Below are 27,093 nucleotides of genomic sequence, written 5' to 3'. Positions count from 1 at the left end.
CCACAGTGACACTCTGTATACTCCACAAAGTATTGCTATACCACAATACTCAATATGTTGTCCCACGGTGAGTCATTTTTCCTGTTGCACCTACACAAAATATGAGGGTTCCCCCACCTGCCAAATCCCACTTTAACCACTGGTCATACACACAAAGGAAAGTCACTAGAATGATATGAACGTTTGCATAGAATGCATTTATGTAAGTAAGTGGAAAGGTTTTCATAGTAATGTAATCATTCATTAGCACTGCTTTCTTTCTTTTCGATCTCAGCAACCTCCTCTGACCTTCGATTTTGTTCTTGTGGCAAGAATCATGGATGACGACAAGAATAACTGCATCAGAAAACAGAAAGCTTTCATCGAGACTTTGAAAGCTAAGAAACTGAACGTACAAGTATGTTTCTGCATTGTTTGAGTTCTGGGTAAAGGCGTTTATATCAAATGTCATGACGGATGAAGGGGAAATTCCTCGTCTTATGATGTGAAAGTGTAACTAGATATTGTTTCCCCAAAAAATTATTAGAGTTGCGTAATTGCTGACACAACAGTCGAGTGTAAAACGGCAGTTCTGTTTTGCTTTTCATTGCTCAAGTATTGTGTCTTTTTTCTGAGTGTGTATATAATATGTAAAAGTGAATTATGCAATATGATGTTCAATTAATGTTACTATTAAAATTTGTTTTAGTCCAAACTATATAATGGAACTGCATTATTACATTGTTTGGAGAATGGTACTGATAATGAAACCCCCAGAGCTCTTCTTATTATGTTTCTTTTTGCAGAAATTCAGAGATGAAGATAAGGTGTTTTATTGCATTCGAGCACCAGAAAAGGTTTTCGAGACGTACCGGTATCTCTTAAAAGTGTCTGACGCCTGTAACTGGAGCTGTGAGCAGCAGGGCACTATACCTCAGTCAACCAGGTAACACTCGCACAAACACATTTGTTTGAAGGACACAGCAGGCAAAATTATTTTGTAGATCAATGTCCATTATCGACTAATTAACAGATTCCTTTTGCCTAATTTGCTCAGTGATAGTGAATTTTACCTATGAATAGAGATTTTCGCTCCAAGTCCAGTTTAACGGCTTGCAAACAAAATGCTACTTCACTTACTCGTGTTAATCTGAGTAATCCCTATTCTCTATCTATGGTGGCATAGTCATGACTGATGTACTGTGAAAAAACTGTGGTACACAAATAAAGAAGCCAAGGGCTTTGATCTGTTTCAGGATCCGTATTGTTGATTTCATTCTGCATCACACATGCATTGATTCTGAGGGTGAGTAACAGTTTCCCTAGATTGCTCATTTATATTACTTTGGCCCGATTCCAATTCTATTTTATACCCCTTCGCCTACGCCTACGCCTTCCCCTTCCCCTGTGAAACAAGGGGTAGGGGCGAACCTATTCCCTTAAGAAATGAGACACCACTACTACACCATTACACGTCATCATACGTCGTCGCTAATTTCCTGATAAAGTACCCCCCCCTCCGTCTCATCCAAGATGTTCATGTCATTCTTTCTTCAGTGGAAAAGAAATTACGTTTTTTAAGGAAAACATTCCAGGATTTTTCTCCACATAATAGACTTCAATGGCAACCGACGGGTTGAAGGTCCAAATCATTGCAGTTTCAGAGGAAGGCTTCAGAGGCTCTGCACGATCCCAGCCGAGGAATAGGGTCTTATCTAGCAAAACTGTAACAGAAGATCCACTGGAGGCAAGCTTGCAGAACCCAACTTGACTTGACCTGAACGGAGAACTCACCAACCTTGGTTACAAGTAACATTCAATACTCGACAAGAACACATGACAAACATGAGTGCTTAAATACACAAGGACTAATGAGTAAGACAAGGGACACCTGTGAACAATCAAGACAATGAACCAATGACAACATGACACAAGATCACATGAGGGCATGGGAATTAGCCTGACGTCGTCATACTCAATTCTAGTCAGAATATGAGTCTGATACTGCTCCGTTTGGCTGTGATTATGGGGCGTGTTTCAACCGAACCAGGAAAGACCTCAGTTGGATAGACCTATAACCAATCAGAGCAATGGAGCGACGCATAACGTTAGTTGTCAAATGTCAACACAACTCAACTGCACTGTGTTGCCAAGTCCGCGGGTTTAAGCGACCCCAATTATGGCTATACAGACCCAGGAATGCAAATTTTAACAGGCAGCCCTGCCAAAATAACACATATTATACCCTGAGCGGGTTTTGCTGTAAAAACTTGGCAACCCTGTCTGCACGCACGCTGGAAGAAGTAAGATGAGTGTAAACGATATTTGCCGGTGTTGTAAAAAAAGAACTTAAATATACACAGAGTACTTACCAACACCATCATAATTTCTGAGGGAAATAGTAAAGGTAATGCATATACGAACAAGTTCTCCGTTTAGGATTAGACAAATTCAACCCAAGCGCTCTTTGATGACGTGGATTATGACGTTACTGTTTATCATCTGTCCATCATCATATAAAGCCCGCCCTGACAATTTCATTGGTCCGAACAGTTGGCCGAGGAAAGGCGCCTCTCGGTGGGCTCAATGAGCGATTGAGCGCCGCTGAACCACTGGAGCTCACAACTCCGAAAACGGCAGATCAAATTTTAAAAAAGGCGCTCTCTTTATAAATAAACCACAGATTCGAGCTTTAAACATCTACATTCACGCCTGAAAAGGACTTAAAACTATATTTTGTAAAACATTAACACTACCAGAGGGCTCTCGCTAAGACCCATTCGTTTAGCCACCAAAGGGCCAAGCTGGTATCAGACTTTTGCCGAATCCAGTCGGTAACACAGCGTTAACATCTTTTTTAGATATGAAGGCTTCGATTGTTGTTCTTTGCTCGGGTTTTAACGAAAAGGAAAAGTTTAAATCGCTTAAAACAGACGCGATAGCTGATTCGAACGAGTGATGCTCCACGGCGGCAAATCTGCTTCAACGTCGCTGCGCTGACGTCATCGTGTAAAGCCCGCCCCAACGTTTCTAATTGGTGCCGCGATTTCTACACTGAAAAAAATGGTGTGTTGGATTTACATGATTTAATCATGTACATCGGTTCCACATGATTCAATTAAGTTAAACAAACATAATTTGTTCACATAATTTCAACATAATGGAATTAAGTAATTTTTAAGTAACCGAATTGAGTAGTCTCACAATGATTTTACTATAGCTCCCTAACAACAGTGGTGCACACGGGGGCTTGAGACCCTGCTTCTTAAATCAAAACACATGTTTATTTTTGTATATTTTTGTTTTCACTTGACTGATCTATAACACCGTACTCAGTAGCTTTCATTATATTTGCCTGCAATAACACATCATATATGTGCTAAGTGTGAAATGCTCTTTAATGACATGTGCTGAGTCAGTTCACAGCCTAAGCAATCGCTCCGCTCTTCTCCACTATGGTAACCCAGTGTAATTTAAATGGTTCGAATAATTCCAACATAATTAAACATTAAACACTAATAAACAATATAAAGTCTCCCCCTTTTCTCATTTTGCCCAAAAACACATAAAATAACACTTAATTTCAACTATTTTACTCTAGTCGTCAAGTCCCAAGCAAAGCATGCTGGGAACTACAGTTTCAGCAAAAATCATGTTTGAGTACTTAATTGGTTCACATTCACCCCAAATCATTTAATCTAGTAGATTGCACATTTTAGAGAATTACATTAATCGAAAGCAATGAAATCATGTTTAGAAGAGAAACACAAATTTGTTGCGTAGATCACAAATAATACCATTAAGTAAATTGGACAACATGTGTTTTCCTGTTTTTTCAGTGTAGGGATTAGAAATGGGCTTGAATGGGCTCTTTGCCAGACAACTTGCAGAGCAAATCTAAATTTGCCGGAAGTTGGCTAAATAAACGCACAAATGGTCCGTATTCTGTTAGCGCAGCACAAGCTCGCGGTGAAATTTGCTGGAAACACTTCATTTAGCTTGATTGTCTGCCAGGCTTCAGTGCATTAGGCATTAACCGATCGTCACTGCAAGATTTTTGTCCCTTACATTGATTTCGCTCAGCATGTAAACGCATTAACCTGCTTTCTGTCGGCTTATTGAAGTGTGTAACCGGTCCCATGTGAAGGGATGTCGACTCTGCGTTGTGTGTGTGAATAAAATGGACACCAAACTTCTTTGACTGCTCTGTGGCTGGCTCTTTATTTTCTGGACAGGCGAAAGAACTGGACAAACGAAGAATTATTATTAGAAAGCATGTATTGTGTGGCTTCTCAAAATCTTCGGCTCTGTGAGCCACCCTACATCCTCAACTCAGCGTAGCTTAGCATCAACTGAGCGAGGAGAGAGTCAAAAGTTAGGTGTTTCTTAAAGGTGCGGTACACTTAATTACAAATCATATATAAACTCCAAAAATATACATACCAGCATAATTAAATCAAAAGACATTCCAATGAAAATCAAACAATATATTCAAAATAAGAGAATCAGAGTTTTTAATAAAAAAGAAAAGATTTTGAGTGAAAATAATAATGTTGATTTTACACTTATTACAGTGCATATTTTAATGTAATGTGTTCTCACAAAGCAATTGTATATAGCAAATAACTTTCATAAAACATCAGATTTATATTTAAATCAGGTTTATGTTTTTAATTGCAAGCAAAAATAATCAGTGGTGAAAATTGTGAGTTACTCGAGTCTGATTTCTGAAGTGTATCTTTTTACAGAGAAAACATCCATTGAAATTAAAGCAGTACATGCGTCTTGAAAAGAAAGAACGTAAAATGTTTAATGTACAACGCTTTGCAACCTTTTTTAATTAACCGCAAGAAAACCTCTACAGAATGGTTGTCATAAATGTTACCAGATTATTGGTTGCTTTCTCAAATATGACATGGCTGTATTTTTAGTGCTAGCAGTCAAAAATAAAACTTGGAGAAATACTGAAATACTGTTGGTGAGTTCTTGTTTTTTTGTTCTTACTGAGAATCATCCATAAAAGAGGAAGCTACATTTTTAATTTGCAGGGTATAAGGTGGAATAACATTCACAGCATAATACTCACTACTCACTACTCTTGAGTACTTTTAAAAGGGCTACTTTTTACTCCTACTTTGAGTAGTATTTAGGACAGGTACTTTTACTCTACTTGCACTACATTTTTTGACAAGTAACAGTACTTTTACTTGAGTATGCTTTTTCAGTACTCTTTCCACCACAAGACACATGAAAGCGAACATGACAAAATAAGAAACAAACAAACTGTGACACACTGTGAAAGAAACCATCGGCCATTTTCAAGAAAAAATTTAAATATATATGCTTTTTAACCACAGATGCGCAACTTCAGTGTTGTGATTCTTCACGGTGTATGACGTCGTCACGATGGAAAGGTCACTCGTGGCGTATGTGGAAGTACCGACCCAGTGTCGAAAAACTCGTCTGACATTGTTGTTTTACCTATATTTTTGTAAAGGCCGTTTTATTTAGTCTTTGCACGTTCATTTTAAGACTGGGTCGGTACTTCCACGGAACTCATGACCGCCACCTTTCTGACGTAATGACGTCACACGCCGTGAAGAATTCAAGCAAAAAGTCGAGCATTCGTGGTATATAATTTGTTATTTTTTCTTGAAAATGGCCGATGGTTTGTCTAGATCAGACCCCATAGCCTCTGAAGCCCTTTCTCTGAAACTGCATTGATTTGGACCTTCAACCCGTCGGTTGCCATTGAAGTCCATTATGTGGAGAAAATCCTCGAATGTTTTCCTCAAAAAACGTAATTTCTTTTCCACTGAAGAAAGAAAGACACAAACATCTTGGATGAGACGGGGGTGAGTAAATTATCAGGAAATTTTCATTTTGAAGTGAACTACTGGATTCCGTTTTTTTTTTTCAGTAATTTTTTTTTTGTACTCCATTTGAATGGTTAAATAAAATTTGAGTAATCAAAAAGCATGTCTTATTAATTGAAATCATGAAACTTAACAACAAATTTAATGCTGATGAAGTGACTGGAGATGAAGTTCATGCGTTCATGTCCTCATATAGTGATACGGCAGAGGCTGAAAACACGCGTGCTTCAGTGTGTGTGTGGTGAATGAAAGCGTCCATTCACACAGGGACACGCAGAACGTGCAGGATTCATAATTAAAATAGTCTTTTTGCAGTTTAATATTCACAGACACTAGTCTATATAGCGATGTGATTTAAGTGCACTGAGCTGCTTTTTATTAATTCATTAGGAGTTGGACAAATTCCATGGATTCCGCGGTTCCATGCATGTATTTCGCATCGTGAAACTCATAGTGCCTTACATGTAGCCGGTGTATGCATGACAATTTCTCATAGCCCTTCGTTTTAAGTGTGGTCCCAATAAATCTTCATCATTTAGCTATCTGACCCTTCCCTTCACCCCTCCAAACAAAAGAGATTCGAGACACCCCTATTCACCCCTGTGAACACGCAAAACTGAGGGGTAGGGGAAAGTGTAGGGGTAATGGGTAGAAATGGAGTTGGGCCTTAACCTTCATATGATTCCTCTAGATCTGTCAATTCCATAATACATTCTCTCGCTCTACCTACAGGTGTTTTAGAATATCTGCCCGATCTCATGAAAAAAAAAGTTTTTGAGACTCACTTCTGCTTACATGAGGTATGATTTCAGTATTTTATTTCCTCTTGCTCACATCATTTCCTACACCTGCGGTACAGAGTCCACACTGCAGAATCATTACATGCAAATGTGTTGATAAGGAAGTACATCCCATGCAGGGTGATCATTAGACATCAGCATTTGATCATGTCCATGCGACACTACATCTATTGCTCATTGAAATGCTCCCGCAGCGCTTTAGTGTGTGTGTTTTATTCCAGGGTGTTGTTGTTCTTTCTTTCGCTAGCCCAAATATAATTTGCTGTACTACAAATGAGACCAACATGCATATTATATTGCAGCCAATCAGCTTTCGTGTGATTGGCGCGAGTCTCTTTCGGATTGTACCTCAGACACACAAAATGGATTTTATTCTTCAGCTTCAGTTCTCCAGTTCTTCCAGCTCTGTGATCGTGAAAGCGAAGGCAAATCTTTCTTACCTGCCGTCTCGCATAATGACCAAATAAAAGAATGATATGCCTGATAGCACTAAAAAGACCACAAACTCAATTCACTACTGACACACTGACCGATGCGGACGGTTTTCCGCCTGTCAGCGCTCGCGCGAGTTTACGAGTGTGTTCTATTTCTAGGCTTATTGCCCTTGAATGATCAAACACACACATTATTATGCCTATGTCCATATTGCCGATTACATTGTGTGTAAAAAGGTTGGGACGTGTGTCAGTATTGGATCTGCGCATTACTGTAAAGTGAAAGCAACCTAATATAACCTATACCCGCTCCTGTCTGTGTGTTAATGTTAAACAAACAACAACAACAACAGGGGAAAAACTAACAGTAGCCGACTTAAACTTAAAGCACTGTTTGTATCTGTATCTTTATGTTGTATTTGTACTATTGTCATTTGTCTATAAGTTCTTTTATAACTGACCGTTTACTTGAATTACTTGAACTTTTTACTTATATTAAGTAATTGCTTATTGCTGTGGTTTACTTAGGCCTATTTCCCACTCTAAGCAATCATGTTATAAAGCTAGATAGCACACCACTGGACTAGCCTTTTTTTGTAAGGTATCAAAAGAGATTTATGCATTTTGTTTGTTCTATTGTCATGTGTGACTATTGTGCATCTAACATAATAATGGGCTATATACCGTATCACAAAGCTCATCATCCATCCGCCATCCATCCGCACCAACGTTTTTTGACCAATTTTCAAAGCCGCACCCGCCCGCCATCCGCTGATTGTTGGTCTATGGGCGATGCAAGGCGCTGCTGACGCGAGCCTCGAGGCTAAAGCTCTTGCCTGTTCTAGAAAGGATACTGATCCAATGCAGCAAAGATATTTAAAGGCAAAAGTCCCTACTATATTGGCTATGAATATTGTATCCCCAGAATAGCCTATCAGCAGTGAACTCCATCTCCGATCGGCAAACAAGGACAAAAATAAAGAAATAGCCTAAATAAAATGCACATCGGCAAACCTTACCTTACCTGAATAGGCTGTACAATTTTATGATTGTAATAAAAAACGCATAATTTCAACATGCTGCTATTTAGCCCACTACTAATTAATGCCCATTGCACTTTATTTATTTATTTTTTGCAAAAAGAAAGAAAGCTCGAATAAAATAAGTAATTGACATTATAGGCTAATTAACTCTACTCACTGTCATGTCAGGGTGACGACTAGGACGAGCCTGAAGAAATTAAACGGTTAATTTTGACTGCATGGGGGGAAGAGAGCGCGTCTTTTTCAGGCAGACAGTGCAGTTCATTTTATACCAGCAGGACTAACAATCATACAAGAAACAAACTATGGAGCCTCGATATTAAAGAAACGCAGACTCTATTCGTTCACTGAAATTCGCTGAAAGTCCACAGCACAACTGTGCAACACATGTTCACATTTTTAATTGTCCATAACAAGCCCAAAACTTGCCTGCTTGCCTTGCACATCTAATTAAGCAAAGTTTTCAGATTATTTTTCTTATCTTCTTTTTTTGCTGTGGATGTTATTGAGCTTGTAGAAGTTTAGCTCTTGCGTTCTTCTGAACATTAAAGCTGGGACCGAGATGGGTCTTGTGCATGTTGCCCACTTGGGTCCCATCTAGGCAATTAACATGGGGCCATTATGGAACCCGCGGACAATCCTCTATGGGGCCCATTTTTCAGCCCATTTCAAACACACATGGGCCCCACATATAAATGTTGGCTGGGTCGCGCTGTCATTGCCTGATGTCATGCCAGATATCTCACGGGCGTCTGCGACTCATCGGCGAGTCTCTCTGATTGTGTCTTTGATCCTTCACACCATGTGACTGCCACTCGCATGCACGAGCACCAATTTGCCTATGATTTCGGGCATTTGTCGGCGATTTTGCAAAACCTGTCGGCGAGTCAAAATCGGGGCTAAAATCGGGCAGTGTGAACTCGGCATTAGTTCACCCAAAAATGAAAATAATGTAACTTATTCCTCACCCTCATGCCGTTCCACACCCGTAAGACCTCCGTTCATCTTCAGAACACAAATGAAGATATTTTTGTTGAAATCCGATGGCTCAGTGAGGCCAGCAATGACATTTCCTCTCTCAAGATCCATTAATGTACTAAACACATATTTAAATCAGTTCATGTGAGTACAATGGTTAAATATTAATATTATAAAGCCACGAGAATATTTTTGGTGCGCCAAAAAAACGTAATAACGACTTATATAGTGATGGCCGATTTCAAAACACTGCTTCATGAAGCTTCGGAGCGTATCAAATCAGCGGGTCGGAGCGCCAAAGTCACGTGATTTCAGCAGTTTGGCGGTTTGACACGCAATCCGAATCATGATTCAACACTGATTCATAACGCTCCGAAATAATAACGGCTGTTGTTGTGGTGGTTTTGTAGTAAATGTAAAAAACAAAACAAAAAAACCCCACTAAACTTTGTCCTTTGTCCACTTTCATTCCTAGAAAAAGGAGCAGAAGGATCTGAAGCAGAGCTGGGCTCGATGGTCCGCTTGTTTTCGGGGCCAACCCATAACTAACGTCAGGTTCTCTTTCTATTTGTTTTCTGGTTTTACTCATCTCTCTATTCATTATAGACTTATTACCATTCCGCTACTTTATGATTCATTTATTGTGTGTGTTGTCAGAAACTACCTTGGCGAGAAGGTGGCTCTTTATTTCCTGTGGCTGGGCTGGTACACATTTCTCTTGATTCCTGCTTCTGTGATTGGTCTCATAGTATTCCTGTACGGCCTGGCCTTCTACAACACAAGTCCTCTCATGTGAGTAACCTCATATTAATTTCATTTTAAAGACATCTTTGTTGTTCGATAAACAATTCTGGTACTCTGTAAGGTCGCCACTTGGTGTCTAATGTACAATAAGTGTCCTGAAGCAATATCAGCTGGTGTGTGTGTTTGTGTGTGTGTACGCAGACAGGAGGTGTGCCAGTCGAACATTATCATGTGCCCTCTGTGCGATATTAGTTGCAAAGTGTGGGAGCTTTCCGACACCTGCATGTATGCAAAGGTACTGTACTTATTATTCAAAAATATCTGCACATATGCACTATATCATGACTCAATCACCCAAGGCCCTTTAAATGACTTCAACACAACTTACTGTAAGCGCCATGTGTTCCTATTAAGTGTTGACGCATTGAATACAGATTCCGGATCCAAGCCTCTACTCCGTTTTAAGTGAGAACCTCAGCAGTCGTTTCTGAGCACTGTTCATAAATAAGCAAATCTTTAAGCTAAGTTTTTACAAACTGTTTACACTGCAGTGTTTTGGCTCAGGAATTTTAACCTTCATCCTTCCCTCGGGTCATTTTGACCCAAAACTCATATAAAAATTGGACCCTTGGAGTTTTATCATACTTGAACAACGAATACACACAAAAAAAGACCGGATTCGAGGAGTTTTGTGATTGAAAAAGTAACAAATCCTTCCCTCGTGGGTCAACTTGACCCCCTTAGGAATGAATGGAATGTGAGGAATACTTCAGTACACATAGAAAAACCTAAAAATGCTCCATAAAGAGCTATATATATCATGTTATACTACGGGGCCATTGAATGCTTGAATCTGATTGGCTGATGAACGTTCTGAGGTGTGCAATTATTTTATGGGAAACGCCCACTCTCACACTCGCACAGAAACGTGATGTCAGCGCTGCTCTGACGATTTTATCAGTAAAATAGTTTAGCAACTTAAAAGCAACATGACATTTCTCACTAGCGAGGTAACGTTAATAAAGGCCCTGTTCTTACAGTTCCATATTAGTTGACGCTGTTGAAAGAGACACAGGCTCTCTCTCTCTCTCTCTCTCTCTCTCTCTCTCTCTCTCTCTAATAACTTGCTGCATTAATCTGCTATCAGTGGCTCAAGCCTCCACGACTAGCTTTAAAATGAAGTTTCGGAACTAGCAAAAGAGCCGTTGGATGAGACGCGGAAGAAATAGTCCTACTCACAATAGTGATTTAAGTACAAAAACCGGACGAATACCTTTAAATATATCATCGGATCGTTGCTTGAGGTGTGGTAACCGTAGTATAAGCGGAATAATTGACGACGGGCCGTTGAATTATTAGAATAATAACTCTGCTTCGCGTCGTGACCGCATCACCACCTCGGGTAAGATGTTCTGAGCTGAATTAAAGGGTTATGCTGTGTTCACACCAAGCGCGAATAGAGCATCTGGAGCGAGTGATTTCAATGTTAAGTCAGTGGAAAGGCGCGTTGATGCGTGTCTGGAGGTCCTGCGGCGAGATAGACACGTTTACCGCGGCAGACACGATTTCGCCTAAAAGGCCAGTTTGCGCTAATTGAGCGTCTTGCGCGATACACGCGTTATGTGCGAGTGGTGCTTTTTGTGCATTCGGCCGTTTGAAGCGAATTTGCGTCTGACGCCCGAGTTGAAAAATCTGAAATTTGCCGTCAATTCGCGCCGCGTTAACCGATCAGGAGCCTGCCCGCTGCTGTCACGTGGTGAAGTGACGTGATGAGAAACCCCGCAATAATTTAAAAATACTACTATTATTGTGTCACAAAATGTCGTTTTAAGACTTTTTCAGTTAAGAATGTAGTTATTTAAGGACGTTTTCACACATGAAAGTCTGCACCAAGGTCCAACCGAAGTTCATGTTTTGATACAATTTATATATTCGGTTAGTTTTGGTTTGGTTTCACATTGCAATTATGTGAGCGCACTAAAGAACTTTACATGACACACTTGCGTCCACTCGTCATCATCTATGTGGGCGGCATCTGGACATTGATTGGTTTGTAAACGGACGTGTGTCTGACGTCAGCGTCTTTGACAAGAATGAATGAACAGACGCATATCGTGGTTGCCACTATTGAACAGTGCGCATTGCTTGACTATTTTCTTTTCGTTACGTTCAAAAGTGGACATTCCTAGCTTTATATACACATATTTCTCATGTTTGTGAGACGAGTAGCCTGCTGAGTTTCGGTTTATTTGAGACACGCTCCAGTTCATGTACAAGGCATGTGATCACTCCCGCGATTATTGTCTGCTATAGACTATTTGCTTCTTATTTATTAAATCCAGGCAATTATCTGATTAAACGTTGATTAAAATTAAGATACAATTTATACAAAACGAAATTCACATTAAAGAAAGGCTTTCTAAGCAGAATAATACAAAATTTCTTTCAAAATCATTTCTGACCTTCTGTGTCTTCTGTGTCTAACAGATAGCGCATCTTTTCACTTTTCATAATCAATGTAGCCTAGATGAAATTTAAAAATAACATTATAATATTTAAACATTAACAGGAACTTCCTGTGAATGGTCTGAAAGTATGAACCATACAGAAAATGCTTTCACACTAGAAACGAATCGAACCTTTGTTTAGTTTGAGCCGGACCGAAACTACCTCTTTTCATCGGACCAAATTTCGTCTGTTTGGTCCTAACCGTGGTCGGGGGAGGTTTCTCACCTGTAATTTTTATTCGGACCAAACTGAAAAGTCCGAAAATCCGGACCAAACAAGTTAGGTGTGAAAACGCCCTAAAGCTCAAATCTGTGGTTTATTTATGAAGAGAGCGCCTATTGGAAAATTTTATCTGGCGTTCTCGGAGTTGTGAGATCCAGGTGATCAGCGGGCGCTCATAACCCCGGCGAGAGCAGCCTTTCCTCGGCCATTCCTTCTGCCGTCTGCCGCTGGCTCTGATGTCCTGTAGTGATTCGTCTTGTGTAGATCTAACGGGACATCTTTGGCGTCATGAATCTATAATTTGTTGCCTGGCAAATCGTTTTGACTGAGGGCAAAGAGAAGTTTCATAACTTTATTTTCAAGCGTTGTCGCCTACTAGCTCTGACTTTGTTTGACTGAATTGTTAGCTTTATTTATTGTATAGCTTCTTATACCTTTTACTTATACTTTTATAATGACTATTATTGATCACACAAACTGACAATTAACAAAAATAGACTGGGTTGTGTTTATGTCATATTTAATTTTATTAGTGATAATCATATATATGCACACTTATTGTCTGAACCACATGTTAATGTGTTTAATATTTATATTTTTAAATGTAAACAAAAAGAGGCATGGTTGTTTTATATTTCATCTGTTATAAATATACATGCAGTGAAGATAATACAGGTACGCGTTGCCTGAACCACATTTGTGTGGCTATTAATGTTTAATATTTTTTTAATGAAAATGAAAAGGGGCAGAGTGGTGTTTTATGACATATTTTGTTTTATTGTAGCCTAAAATATACATAGGCCTACAGGAGTGAGAGCGAGCCTTTTGGCTGTGGACGCGCGAATGGATTCAAAATGTTCAGGTCTCCTACTAGACGTGATAGATGCGAATGTGACGCTTTATTTGCGTTTGGTGTGAATGCAGCATTTCGGTTGAAATTATTATTTTGAATTTAAGTCGAAAGAATGTGTTGAATGTGCTTAGATGATTATTTATTGATAAAATACAGTCATTCATAGGTAAATAAAATATACAAATAAAAATAATTAAAAAATCTCCAAAATTGCAAAAAAAAGAAAAAGAAAAAATATGATCAACATGAAATGAAATAAGTTTTCGCAAGGGAAGGATTTGTTAAAAAGTGCGAGGGAGTTTATGTTCCAGAAAAACTGAATCACTGTTTGGCCAACTGAGATTTTGGTATGGAGATAAATGAATATGATTTTTTTCTGAAGTAGTACAGCAAACTGTGAGTGCATATTAGCACTATTTGTTATATTTATATTTATATTTATTGACGTCCGATTTAGCATCACAGACTGTTCCTCTATACTACGTATTCAAGGACACAACTCTCAGGATGAAACCAGACAACTCTTTATATCTCTTTTTTTCCTCACCAACCCTCTTAATCTCCAGCCCCCCCACCTGGCCATAATCTGCATTACAGTTACTACGCAGAAGAGTGCATTATGCCTAGAAAGTGCACAGTAAAATGTACTTTTGAAATGCAAAACATTACTTCTGGGTTTATGAAACTACTGTCTCCAGATTATCCTAATTAACTCAAATAAGTTTCTTCTGGAATAAACTAAAGGAATTTTACAATCTGAACAGATTAGACATCACTAGGCATCATACACTTGCCGACTTTGTAACTGGTTATAGTGAAAACTGGGCATCATATACTAAACGACATAGGATCATGCACTACCAGATGTTCAAATCGTTCTGAACACAACAAACTCACTCAGAAACACGCGCCTCATGGCAGTAGTTGGCACAAAAAAGAAAAAAACAGAGGCGCAGTCAGTTGCTTTATCTATCCTGATGAGTCTAAAATTGAGGCTAATTTGTTACGCATGTTATTCATTTAGTTATGTGTTGTTGTTGTATTTGTATTATATTTTTGTATAACACTGATAGAATGAGGACGGCTTCGGTTTCAATAGCCATGCGCCATATATGTTAAAATCAGTTCAAAATATCAAATTTGTTTTGATGGAATCACAGTCTGAAGTCTGTGCCCATCATAAACTACGCAATTTTCTGTGAAGTCTGTCAACTCCGACTGCCCAAAATCTGCAGACATATTCTTTTAGGTGCATATTTTTGGCAAATATTATCAAATCATCTAGACAGCAAATCGGGGCAAAAATTGTGTAGTGTATTCCAGCTTTTATCTACATTTTCTTAGTTATGTATATATATATATATATCTTAGAAAAGTTGTATACTTTTATGTTTAGTGAACTGGTAAACCTTGACAACAAGTTCCAATCCCCCATCAAAAAAATAAACAATAAAAAAATATACTAAGAACAGTTTGCTAATGTTATGTTTAAGTTAAGAAAACGTTATTTCTGAAAGTTCTCTTAATATCCAGTATTTTAAATGTTTATGTAGGGAAAACATTAAGAGAACGTTTAATTTAATAATTTTGCACAACATATGAGAATGTTAGTTTTGAAGGTTCTCTGAGTGTCCTGAAACAAAAAGTAAGTAATGTTTAAAAAAACGTTCTTTCAGTTTCATACTGAAAATATAAGTAGAGTGATGTATAAATAATGTTTGCTTTTTTAATCTGTGCTAACATTTTGAGAATGGTATTAAAGTTTGAACAAACGTTCTAATAACATTACTAGTAGAACGTTTGTTCAACTTTCAGAGAAGCGTGCCAGAGCATTGGCCAAAGTTCATTGGCCAAAGTTTGCCCTTTTTTTTAAATAAAGGTTAAAGTGTTTTAAAATATGCTGACACTGTGTCTTTGGGTCACATGTGCAGGTGAGCCTTCTGTTTGATAATGAGGGAACCGTGGCATTCGCCATGTTCATGGCTGTGTGGGGTAAGTTCAACAACAGCGCTAACCTCTTTTAAGTTGGATTGGATCAATGTTATGTCAGATGTTATGGTCTTCTTCACAGCCACTGTGTTTCTGGAGTTCTGGAAGCGTCACAGATCGTCTTACGTGTGTGCATGGAAGGTCTTTGACTGGTGTGAGGAAGAGGTATTACTGTCTCTGTAACTACAGTACATCATACAACATTACACTGTTGAGTTAACAAATGGGAATTGTATTTTTCCAAGCAGCTGGCTACACTAATAAAACATATTAAACTACATTAAATCTATTTAAGGGGGCAATAGCAACTATCAGATTTGAACAGTATCTGGCACAAACGTTATGAGGGTCACAGACCTAATGACTGGTGTAAAGTAAAATTGGAACATACAATTACTTCTTTTAGTGTGTGTACTTGTTGAAAAAAACCTCAACAATAAGCTAAATGCCTCCGTCTTGTCAATGACAGACTTAAGTCTCAAGTAGAGGTATTTGCATAGAGCCACACTGTTCTGAAAAGTTCTGTGTTACACTCCATCAAACTCGGTTGCTTACTTTCCGTGCCGGTAAACTCACAAGTGAATAACACTGATGATCTCTTCATCACCTGTTAGTGGGTGGGATATATTAGGCAGCAAGTGAACATTTTGTCCTCAAAGTTGATGTGTTAAAAGCAGGACAATTAGGCAAGTGTAAGGATTTGAGCGAGTTTGACAAGGGCCAAATTGTGATGGCTAGACGACTGGGTCAGAGCATCTCCAAAACTGCAGCTCTTGTGGGGTGTTCCCGGACATTAATATAGGTCATAATGTTATGCCTGATCAGTTAAAAGTTTATAACATGTCATTTTTTATGCACTTGGTCCATGCAGGAGGAGTTGATTTTGGAGATTGTGAATAATGCAAACTGTGAACCCAAGATACACAGGCACTCTTATCTACGGTCCACTATAGTACTGGTTTTAGTCACACTCATGGTAAGAAACCCATATTGACTTTACTCTCATAAAGACAGATATATTTGTAATAAATGTATGGCTAACTCGCTTTGTTGGTGTCTGTGGTGATGTGTTATCAGTTGCTGACCATCATTGGTTTGACGCATGTCCTGGTTGTGTTTCGAGTGATTGCTACTGTACTGTTGGCCGAAAACAGTTCTTGGCCGGTCATTACTGAGAATTCCCAAACAGTTGCCCTGATGCTCGGAGCTGTGCTTCACTACATCACCATCACCGTCATGACTCGGGTAAGCTCCCAAACCTCCCACTATTTTCAGAGAACAGATGGGTTGTCTTATTTTTAAATACCCAATCAGTGTAGTTTTCTTTCCTGTGTTTATGTACTTCCTATTTCAATATTTCCTATAATTTTAGAGGTATATGGCAATGTTTCGGTTACATGGGTAACTTGGTTTCCTGAGAAGGGAACGAGATGCTGTGTCAAGAGCTGATCAAGCGGCAACCTCCCGCAGTTTCTCTTGAAGCCAATACGGAAGTGACTTAAACTGCAATTCATCGACTGGCCACAGACTCCAGAAGGAGCAGAATCTCATTGAGCTCCATGTTAAAATGCCCAACTTTACAGCAGATTAAAACATGATTACAGCCTGGTGCAAATTATGGTTTTGGTCTATACGGCTAATTTTGCCCTTCATGACGACTGTGAGGGGGGTGAATTTTTTATAACTCATTCGTTTACATTATATAAAGCCTTAAAGTTCTGCATAATTAAGGGTGTGGCCACTTCGAGTGACAGATGGATTGTCGTTTGTCTGTTGTCTGTTAGTCATCACGTCACCTCAGCTCCGCCCATGTCCCGCCTCTTTGCCCATCTTCTGTTATCCGGGAGTAACGGCCAGCTCGTCCCTCCTTTACGCTTCAAAACTGCACTTCGGAATCCTATGGATGACGTCACGGACACTACGTCCATATTTTTTTACAGTCTATGGAGCTGACGCTATGTGCCAATGTCTGAAGCATGTTTGCTATCATGGCAATTCTATTAGCAGTCAAAGAGCTTATGTGATCTAGCGTGAATAAAAGGACATCTGCATTATTATGTCCCCAGATTCAGTTTGTTTGAAGAAAGACGAGCAGGGATGCCTGAAGTATGGCAAATAGACGCAGCATCTCTTTCACTTCTCAGGGAGCCGAGTTACATTTAAAAACAAGACGTTCCCTTTCGAGGGAACTCCTCACAGCGTTAGGAGTTGACGCTCTGGGGAACAGCATACCAACTCCTAGTGTTGTAGTCAAGACCAAGACCAATGTGTGTTGAGACCAAGACAAGACCAAGACTTTGAGGGGTTTGAGACCAAGACAATACCAAGACCAATGTGTGTTGAGACCAGACAAGACCAGCACTCCTTAAATTAATAGAGATCCACATAACTTAAACGAGCGCATATGTTTTTTTATGCGCATTTATAGAATTCATGCGCATCTTGGCGTTTCCATTTAGCATTTTTTGATGCGATATCCCAAAATGCGCATAAAAATAGGTGGATGGAAGCATAGCTTATTGACATTCAACAGTTGACAGTCATTCAAGCTATCCAGATTTGCTAACGATGTGGGAACACAACCTCAACAAACTTTCAAAAGGGTGAAACAACAGTACCTTTAAGGCCCATTTATACTTCTGCGTCGAGTGTACGCCGTAGTGTACGCCGTAGGCTACGCGCGTAGCCGACGCCGTCGTGAGCATTTATACTTCTGCGCTGTTGTCTGCGTCAATGTGCAATTCCACATGCAGACACTAGAAGGCAGTGTCCTCGGGCATGTTGGTGTAATCAAGACAACAGCCGAAGAAGAAGCAGCTTGATGTGTAGAATCTGTACATTCATGTCGGAATATCAGCAGCAGTGAGAGAGCGGCTTTTCTTGCAGCTTGAGTTGTTGTATCTAATACAAATTTAGCATCTCTAGTTGATTAGTAAAGTTAAATAAGGCGATCTGGCGCTGGAATGCATTTGTGAAACTATGCGGAGCTCGTGGCCGCTGTTTTCAGCAGCGGTGGCTCAGCAAGCGATTGTTGTTGCGGAGACTTCATTCACGAAATATACCCTAATGTGTCCCTGTTCTTGATATACAATTACTGATTAACATCTTTGGTTTTAATGAGAAAATAAATAAACTATATTCAGCGGATCTATGTATTTATTTACTACCATAAAGAATCGCTGGACTGCAAAATAGTGTGTTATAGCAGACGTAAGGAACTATCATCCAATTTCTGGACACACACACACACACACTCCTATCGCAGATTTTTTATTTATTTATTGACCTGAGGGAAGGGTTCTGGCAGACCAATCACAGCGCTTGCGGTCCGCGTAGAATTGACGCGTTGTTACATTTTTGGAGAGGTGCGCGTCAGGCTACGGCGTAGGGTACGGCGTATCCAACGCGTCTATGCGTAGGGTACGCCGTACCCTCTGCGTGCACTCGACGCAGAAGTATAAATTGGCCTTTACCCTCCGCGGTAGTTGGTTGGGAGGATGACGTGAAGAAGTGGCCTCGTATCACGTACGGTAGCATTTTTAGCGATGTTCTAGATTTAGTAGCCTGTGATGGTACGGCGATGAGCAATTTGAAAAGCTCAGAGGCGTATCAGTATCTGTCGGAAACCATCTAAAAGTGGACATTGAGCCGAGCCTGAGCCTACTCGTATCCCATCACAAGGCATGGGTTGTTCATGTATTAGGGCCAGGACACTGTTGTAGTCATGCAGCAGCACTTTTGTGGAAGGTCAGTGAAGTAAGGACAATTAAGGGCACGGAAATCGTATTGTTTATTGTATTGTGACATTATTAATTAACTAATAAATGTACTAAACTGAAATGTTTAGTGTGTCATTCATGTTGCTTCCCAGTAGCCTTCACTTAACCCTTGTGGCAACATCTGATAAAAAATTTAAATTTCGAAACCTTGCCAATGATCCGAAAAACACTTAGCCTCTTCACTAACTAGCACACAAAATACCATTGGTATACTTCTTCCGCGGCTTCACCGCAAGTTGTTCCCACGTTCTTTTTTACAGTAGCGCCTTGGCGATCGGGGCGCAACTTTAGTAAACGCTCCTATGGGTCGTATTTCAGGGAAGTGACAAACCACCTATATACACTCACCTAAAGGATTATTAGGAACACCTATTCAATTTCTCATTAATGCAATTATCTAATCAACCAATCACATGGCAGTTGCTTCAATGCATTTAGGGGTGTGGTCCTGGTCAAGACAATCTCCTGAACTCCAAACTGAATGTCAGAATGGGAAAGAAAGGTGATTTAAGCAATTTTGAGCGTGGCATGGTTGTTGGTGCCAGACGGGCCGGTCTGAGTATTTCACAATCTGCTCAGTTACTGGGATTTTCACGCACAACCATTTCTAGGGTTTGCAAAGAATGGTGTGAAAAGGGAAAAACATCCAGTATGCGGCAGTCCTGTGGGCGAAAATGCCTTGTTGATGCTAGAGGTCAGAGGAGAATGGGCCGACTGATTCAAGCTGAAATAACCACTCGTTACAACCGAGGTATGCAGCAAAGCATTTGTGAAGACACAACACACACAACCTTGAGGCGGATGGGCTACAACAGCAGAAGACCCCACTGGGTACCACTCATCTCCACTACAAATAGGAAAAAGAGGCTACAATTTGCACAAGCTCACCAAAATTGGACAGTTGAAGACTGGAAAAATGTTGCCTGGTCTGATGAGTCTCGATTTCTGTTGAGACATTCAGATGGTAGAGTCAGAATTTGGCGTAAACAGAATGAGAACCATCATGCCTTGTTACCACTGTGCAGGCTGGTGGTAGTGGTATAATGGTGTGGGGGATGTTTTCTTGGCACACTTTAGGCCCCTTAGTGCCAATTGGGCATCGTTTAAATGCCACGGCCTACATGAGCATTGTTTCTGACCATGTCCATCCCTTTATGACCACCATGTCCCCATCCTCTGATGGCTACTTCCAGCAGGATAATGCACCATGTCACAAAGCTCGAATCATTTCAAATTGGTTTCTTGAACATGACAATGAGTTCACTGTACTAAAATGGCCCCCACAGTCACCAGATCTCAACCCAATAGAGCATCTTTGGGATGTGGTGGAACGGGAGCTTCGTGCCCTGGATGTGCATCCCACAAATCTCCATCAACTGCAAGATGCTATCCTATCAATATGGGCCAACATTTCTAAAGAATGCTTTCAGCACCTTGTTGAATCAATGCCACGTAGAATTAAGGCAGTTCTGAAGGCGAAAGGGGTCAAACACAGTATTAGTATGGTGTTCCTAATAATCCTTTAGGTGAGTGTAGGTGTATTGGTTGGGGGACATGTTGTTATTTTAACAATGCAGATTTTTTTTTACAGCCATCAGGGGTGACAATTAATTCTGACCACAACTATATCATATATAATATATCAACTCTGCACATCACACAAATAGCTCTCTGTATTGAAGACTTCCAATAGAGATTGATATTAGCGTGTTATAAAGCTAACAACACAATTCTCTAATATGCATGCGGTTTCATTAAGTTGCCTGTTTTGAAACAGCCTTTGCATCGCGTGTGCTGTGAGGCAATACAATTTGGAACAGAGCTTATATCTCTTTTGGCTTATGGTAACAATAGTTGTAACCATGTAATTATTCTTTTTTTCTTCAGGTAAATTGTCATGTAGCCATGAAGCTGAGTGAAATAGGTCAGTGGAACACGGTTTGTGGATTTAATTGTCGGACATTTTTATTTTGTTTGTTATATAAAACACTTACTACAATACTGTTTTTTTCTCTTTGCTTGCAGAGAACAAGCACTCGCATACTGCCATTGAAAGGAGTTTTACAGTGAAGATGTTCATATTCCAGTTCTTTACAATGTTCTCCTCTCTCATGTACACAGCATTCTTTCTGGGAAGGTAGCATTGACCATTAATAGTTTATATTATATTATACTGATTTCTATAAATGACTCTGTTTGGACAGTAATCCCATTGTTATATTTCTTACATTTCTTAAAATGAATATCAGCCTTTACCAGATAAAACACAAAAAATACAAGGACACACATATGATTTTGTCAGTATTAGTTTTGTGTAGCCGTGTCAAATGCTTTGACAGTTATACTGTACAGTGCAGTTGAGATTAGTCTGACAAGGGGTGGGATAAACGGTTGTTGCGCTACAACCAACCAGAGCAACGAAGAAGGTGAAGCGGAGCTAGTTGATAGATTAAACTTTCGCCGTATCCGGTCGGCAAAACTCAGAACACAGAACTCTCAAAGAAAAGCAGAACTCAAAGTCTTCCAGAGTCGCAGCCAAAGTCGATTCGAAAGACCGCTGTTCGCCCGCTTCTTTGTTTACAAGTAGCACACAGAACCGCGGCAACTCTGCCGTCATTATGTTAAGCCCGCCCACCGACTCTATACACGATGTGATTGGCCTGACTAGAATTTGTTTTTTCAAGCTCGCAAGCCAACAGAGAGTTGCTAGACGCCCTGGCTTCAAATTAGATTTGCTGCCGCTAGGGTGCATCTAGATTTCTAGGCTACAGTTGAGCGGTATTTCATCTACAATTTTACTATAAAAAAAATTAACTGTCAGCAAAATTAATACACTTAAAATTTATTTGTGTTTCAGAATTAATGGTCACCCTGGTGGATATACAAGGATATCTGGCAGATGGAGACTGGAGGAGGTGTGGCCATCATCATTTTACAGTGTGCTATAAATAAACACTTCTCTACTATATTTTATGTTTCACATATTATTATACTTTTTTAAATGACTGTCCTTGTTTACACTCATTTTTATGCTATATTAAATTGTTTTCCATTCAGTGTCACCCAAGTGGCTGTCTCACAGATTTGTTCATTCAGATGTCTATTATCATGGTACTTAAACAGATCTTCAACAATATCTTTGAATATTCTGGTCCGTAAGTGGAACTTTTTTTATTGTCTTTGTATGGTCTGTGCTTTTTCTCATTTAACACTGGTGTCGGAAATCAAGATCTTATTCAGAACCAGTTCCATATCTTATTCCATATAACGCTTCGGTTACTAACGTAACCTCGGTTCCCTAAGATGAGGGAACGAGTATTGCGTTTGCTAAACGCTATGGGGGAAATTCCTTTCCTCGAGATATTGAAGCAAAATTTTTATCCAAAAATACCATGTACACGCAGTGCAGCTGCACAGCTCTCAGCAGGAAGCAGCTGCGTGCTGATTGGCTGTGCCGCTGCAACTGCTGCAACCTATGGCAAGACCGCGGGGCGGGACGGACCAATCAGGTCCTTCTAAATTACCGCCACAAGGGGCAACAGAATTTGCATAGCCAAGGGTATATAAGACCCTGTCTCGCAAGGTTAGTCAAATTAATTCTTCTTCAGCGAGTTGCCCTCGCTAAGCTCTGGATCGAAGCCCGCCGTCGAAACGCTACCAGCGGACAGAGAATGTTATATCCCCGCCGTGGACATACGGAGCTCTCCCTTTCTCTCGTTCCGTCGCGCTGAGCAAGGTTAGTCAGGTTAATCGACTGAAGCGACTCCCGAGCAAGCAAAGCACGGTCAAGCAAACGCAATACTCGTTCCCTCATCTTAGGGAACCGAGGTTACGTTAGTAACCGAAGCGTTCCCTTACGAGAGTACTCTCGTATTGCGTTTGCTAAACGCTATGGGGGACCAATGCAAAACACCGTGCTTGCTTAACGGCTCTAAAGCCGACGACACCAAACCCAGGCCAACCTAGGTGGGCCCGTAATATGATATCATGAAGTCCCAATATGAGCTAGACCTGAGTCGGGCCCTTAATGTGAATGACACACGAGATACGTGTAGTAAAATATATGTATAGACCAGACATAGTCGGGCCAAGAATAGTGAATGGCCAGATAATTCGAGCCGTATAAGGAATGTGCTATGACTTATACAATATTTAACCCAGACTGGACTTTTCGAGCCTTAAGGGGTTAAATCTGTTACACCGCAAGAAGCCCAGCCTGTAAGGCCGGGACATCTAAATGATAAAATCTGATAAAAGTGGACGGGGAGGCCCAGCCTGCCGCCGTACTGATATCATTCAGAGAATGCCAGTAGACCAAGCCCACGAAGAGGCCATGCCTCTAGTAGAATGGGCTTTGTTGCCTAAAGGGCAGCTGAGATCTTTAGACTCATAGGCCAGTGAGATAGCATCCACTATCCATCGTGACAAGGTCTGCTTTGTAACCGCGCACCCTCGGGTGTGGCCGCCAAAGCATACAAAGAGCTGTTCAGTTTGCCTAAGCAGCGGAACGCTCTATGTATATCCTCAGCGCTCTGACAGGACAGAGCAAATTAGCATCTTCTTCATCTAACAATGATGAAAGTGCTGAAAGTGAAATGACCTGTGCTCTGAACGGAGTTGAAAGCACTTCAGGTACATATCCATGCCTTGGTTTGAGGACGACTTTGGAGTCGTTTGGCCCAAATTCCAGACAAGAGGCGCTCACTGAGAGCGCGTGCAGATCACCCACTCGCTTAACTGATGCGATAGCCAACAGAAAAGCGGTCTTTAGTGACAGGAGCTTTAAGCTCACCGAATGCAGAGGCTCGAATGTAGAGCTCTTCATGGCATCCAGGACCCTGGACAGGTCCCATATAGGGACTGAAGGGGGGCGAGGTGGGTGAAGCCTTCTAGCCCCTTTAAGGAAGCGAACAATGAGATCGTTCTTTCCCAGTGACAGTCCGTTCACTTGAATGTGATACGCTGCTATAGCGGCCACATAAACTTTGAGCGTGGAGGGGGAACGACCCGCGTCCAGAAGCTCTTGTAAAAAAGTCAGCACTTCTGACACTTCACAATCATGCGGGGTCAGACTTCGTGCTTTACACCAGTCCGAAAAGACTGACCATTTGCCTGAATAGAGCCGCCTGGTCGCGGGGGCTCTAGCTTCAGTAATAGTATTCAATACATTTTCAGAGAGGTTCTCATGTACCCGTTGATGGGCCAGACATGAAGCGCCCATAGATCGGGACGGGGATGCCAGATCTGCCGTTCTGTCTGCATGAGAAGGTCTGTATCTGACATCTGACTCAGTGGTGAGAACCAAGGTTGACTTCTCCAAAGCGGGGCTATTAAAAGCACAGCGCATTTGCTCTCCCTGATCCTCTCTATGACCTGAGGTAATATTGAGATTGGGGGCAAAGCATAAAGAGGAAGGTTGGGCCATTCGTGAGCCAACGCATCCTTGTGCTTGGAGAATTATATTCGGCATTGAGCATTGTCTTGTGAGGCGAAAAGATCTACTTTTGCCTCTCCAAACCTGCCCCAAATTGTCTGAATCGTATGTGGGTGAAGAGACCACTGTGCTGGGGACACTTTGTCCCTGGACAGCATGTCCGGACCCAATTCAGAATGCCTGGCACATGAGTCGCTCTCAGCGAGCTCAGGTTGTGCTTTGCCCATATTAGGACTTTTTCCGCCATTGCGTGCAGATCGATAGATTTCAGACCGCCCTGGCGATTTATATAGGCTACCACCGACCTGCTGTCCGTTCGGACCAGGACATGGTGGTGCTTTATGTACGGAAGGAAAGCTCTTAGCGATAGTGTGACCGCTTTCATCTCTAGACAGTTTATGTGAAGGCTCCTCTCCGAGTCTGACCAGAGAACTTTCCACTTCGTAACAGTGCCCAAACTCACGCCCGTCTGTTACCAGACGGGATTTTTCCAAGGGGCCAGAGCCAACACACATCTGTGGTCTACCTTGATTTGCAATCGGCCCGAGAGCCATGCGTGAGCTGGAACGCGGCGAGGCCATGAGACCCAACATCCTCTGAAAGTGTTTGAGAGGAGTGAGTGCACCGGACCTGAGGGAAACTGCTCGGTTCTGAACAGAGAGCGCGCGCTGTGACGTCAGTCGCGCGTTCATCTGCAGTGAGTCCAACACTGTTCCCAGAAAAGAAACTTTCTGTGCGGGAGACAATGAACTCTTTGCCATGTTGATTCTGAGTCCCAAGCATTCTAAATGGTTGAGAAGCCAAGATCTGTGGTTTAATAACTGTATTTCTTTTACTGAGCTATTATGAGCCCGTCGTTGAGATAGTTGAGATTTCTCATTCCCCGAAGCATCAGCGGGGTTAGCGCCGCTTCCATGCACTTCATAAACGTGCGGGGAGCCAGAGATAGACCAGAGGGTAACACCCTGTTTTGGTAAACTTTCCCCTCGAAGGCGAATCTCAAAATGGCCTGCGATGGGAGGCTATTTGTATGTGGAAAAAGGCATCCTCTAGATCCACAGTGAAAAACCCATCTCCCGGGCGAATGCGCGCGAGGATTTGTTTTATTTTCAACATTTTGAACGGGCGCTTCATAAGGGCTTGTTCAGATGTCTGAGATCTAGAATGGCCTGAGACCACCACCCTTCTTTTGGCACAAGGAAGTAGCGACTGTAAAAGCCTGACTCGCTCTGTGAGGGGTGCATGGTTTCCACCGCTCCCTTTATTTAACAGTTTGATATTTTGGTTTGAAGCACGTGACTCATGTTGCTTCTCACCGCTGTCTGGTCTGCGAGCGAACTGTAGCGAGTAACCTTGTTATAGAAGCCAAGGGTTGAATTAATTTGTGGGGCGGGTCACTGAGTAACAGGGACCTGTTAGCCCGGTTGCATTGTGCTAGTAGCACTGTGAGAGGCGGCGTGCACTGAATGGTGACGCACGCCTTATTTGGGTCGCCGTGGAAGTGACGCTTACCAAGGGGATTGTGTTTGTGTACAGGAGAGCACGTTGCTCACGGGCTCGTAGACTGTGGAAATAATGTTCCCAGCCGCCTGAATGCAGGGGGCCGGAGAACGCAGAATAGCGGCGAACGCTTTAATTGTGTCGCCGGGGAAATGGTGCATGTGTACAGGCGAGCGCGTTTGTTTGCGGGCTCGTCGATTGTGGGAATAATGTTTCCAGCCGCCTGAGTGCAGGGAGCTGGGGAACATAGGGAAGTGCTTGAGTGTAGGGGTACAACTTTGATGTTGGCACACTGCCTACAGATGAACTCGTAACACTGTGTTTGGATAGTGTTACTGTAAAGTGGACGCATTCTTGCGGATTAGTCCTAGTGCATGTTAGCGGCAGGGCTAATGGATAGCGCGTGCTCTGCAGACGCGGGTCTGCCTAGCCACTAGAAAAGCTCTGATTCATTGTAAATAATGTGTGGTGGCGCGCACTGTATAATGGGCGCCACTACATTAGAGTACTCACTGGGTACGCCAGCGAGCGAATTCACAGAGGTAAACGCATAACAGCGTTAATGTGCAACCAAGCATGTTTGACCACAAGCTAGTTATTGCAATATTATATCTCCAGTCACCTGAACTAAGGGAACTGGGAGAATATCAGGTTTATTGAGTGATTTTGTGGCACTGAATTAACAGTGCTTATGCAGGAGTGCACACTATGTAGTGGACACATTACCTACAGTGTTGAACCACTCCAGCCGCCTGAATAGGGGGACTGGGAGAAGTGATAATTGAGGGAAAAAGGCGCAAGCTTGGCAGCCATTTTACGACACCGTTATGCTCTAGACGGAGAGCGCGTGTTATGACGCGCTCTAATCAGCAAACGCGTGCTGTGCAGAGAGCGCTCGCTTCCATATAAGGCTGTTTACCTTTGGCAGCAAGCGCGCGCTGCAGCGAGAACGGC

The 27,093-nt window shown here is 41.4% G+C and overlaps 1 protein-coding gene across 1 annotated transcript in view; it reads left to right on the top strand.

Annotated features, from left to right (window-relative positions):
* LOC307121329 (anoctamin-9) overlaps nucleotides 1-27,093 on the top strand; it is a 44,813-nt gene that overhangs the window by 11,893 nt on the left and 5,827 nt on the right. The window contains exons 3-17 of the mRNA XM_079808857.1: nucleotides 275-397; nucleotides 786-925; nucleotides 1,236-1,285; nucleotides 6,588-6,655; nucleotides 9,586-9,665; nucleotides 9,768-9,902; nucleotides 10,056-10,149; nucleotides 15,369-15,429; nucleotides 15,509-15,591; nucleotides 16,298-16,402; nucleotides 16,504-16,671; nucleotides 21,093-21,129; nucleotides 21,231-21,342; nucleotides 22,063-22,120; nucleotides 22,263-22,360. Of these exons, the coding sequence (XP_079664983.1) occupies nucleotides 275-397; nucleotides 786-925; nucleotides 1,236-1,285; nucleotides 6,588-6,655; nucleotides 9,586-9,665; nucleotides 9,768-9,902; nucleotides 10,056-10,149; nucleotides 15,369-15,429; nucleotides 15,509-15,591; nucleotides 16,298-16,402; nucleotides 16,504-16,671; nucleotides 21,093-21,129; nucleotides 21,231-21,342; nucleotides 22,063-22,120; nucleotides 22,263-22,360 (1,412 nt within the window). The remainder of the gene's footprint in view (nucleotides 1-274; nucleotides 398-785; nucleotides 926-1,235; nucleotides 1,286-6,587; nucleotides 6,656-9,585; nucleotides 9,666-9,767; nucleotides 9,903-10,055; nucleotides 10,150-15,368; nucleotides 15,430-15,508; nucleotides 15,592-16,297; nucleotides 16,403-16,503; nucleotides 16,672-21,092; nucleotides 21,130-21,230; nucleotides 21,343-22,062; nucleotides 22,121-22,262; nucleotides 22,361-27,093) is intronic.

The sequence above is a fragment of the Gobio gobio genome (assembly GCF_949357685.1).
Source record: "Gobio gobio genome assembly, chromosome: 25".
NCBI classification, from domain to species: domain Eukaryota; kingdom Metazoa; phylum Chordata; class Actinopteri; order Cypriniformes; family Gobionidae; genus Gobio; species Gobio gobio.
The sequence above is the reverse complement of the archived record's forward strand: the minus strand, read 5'-3'. Positions and strand labels throughout refer to the sequence as shown.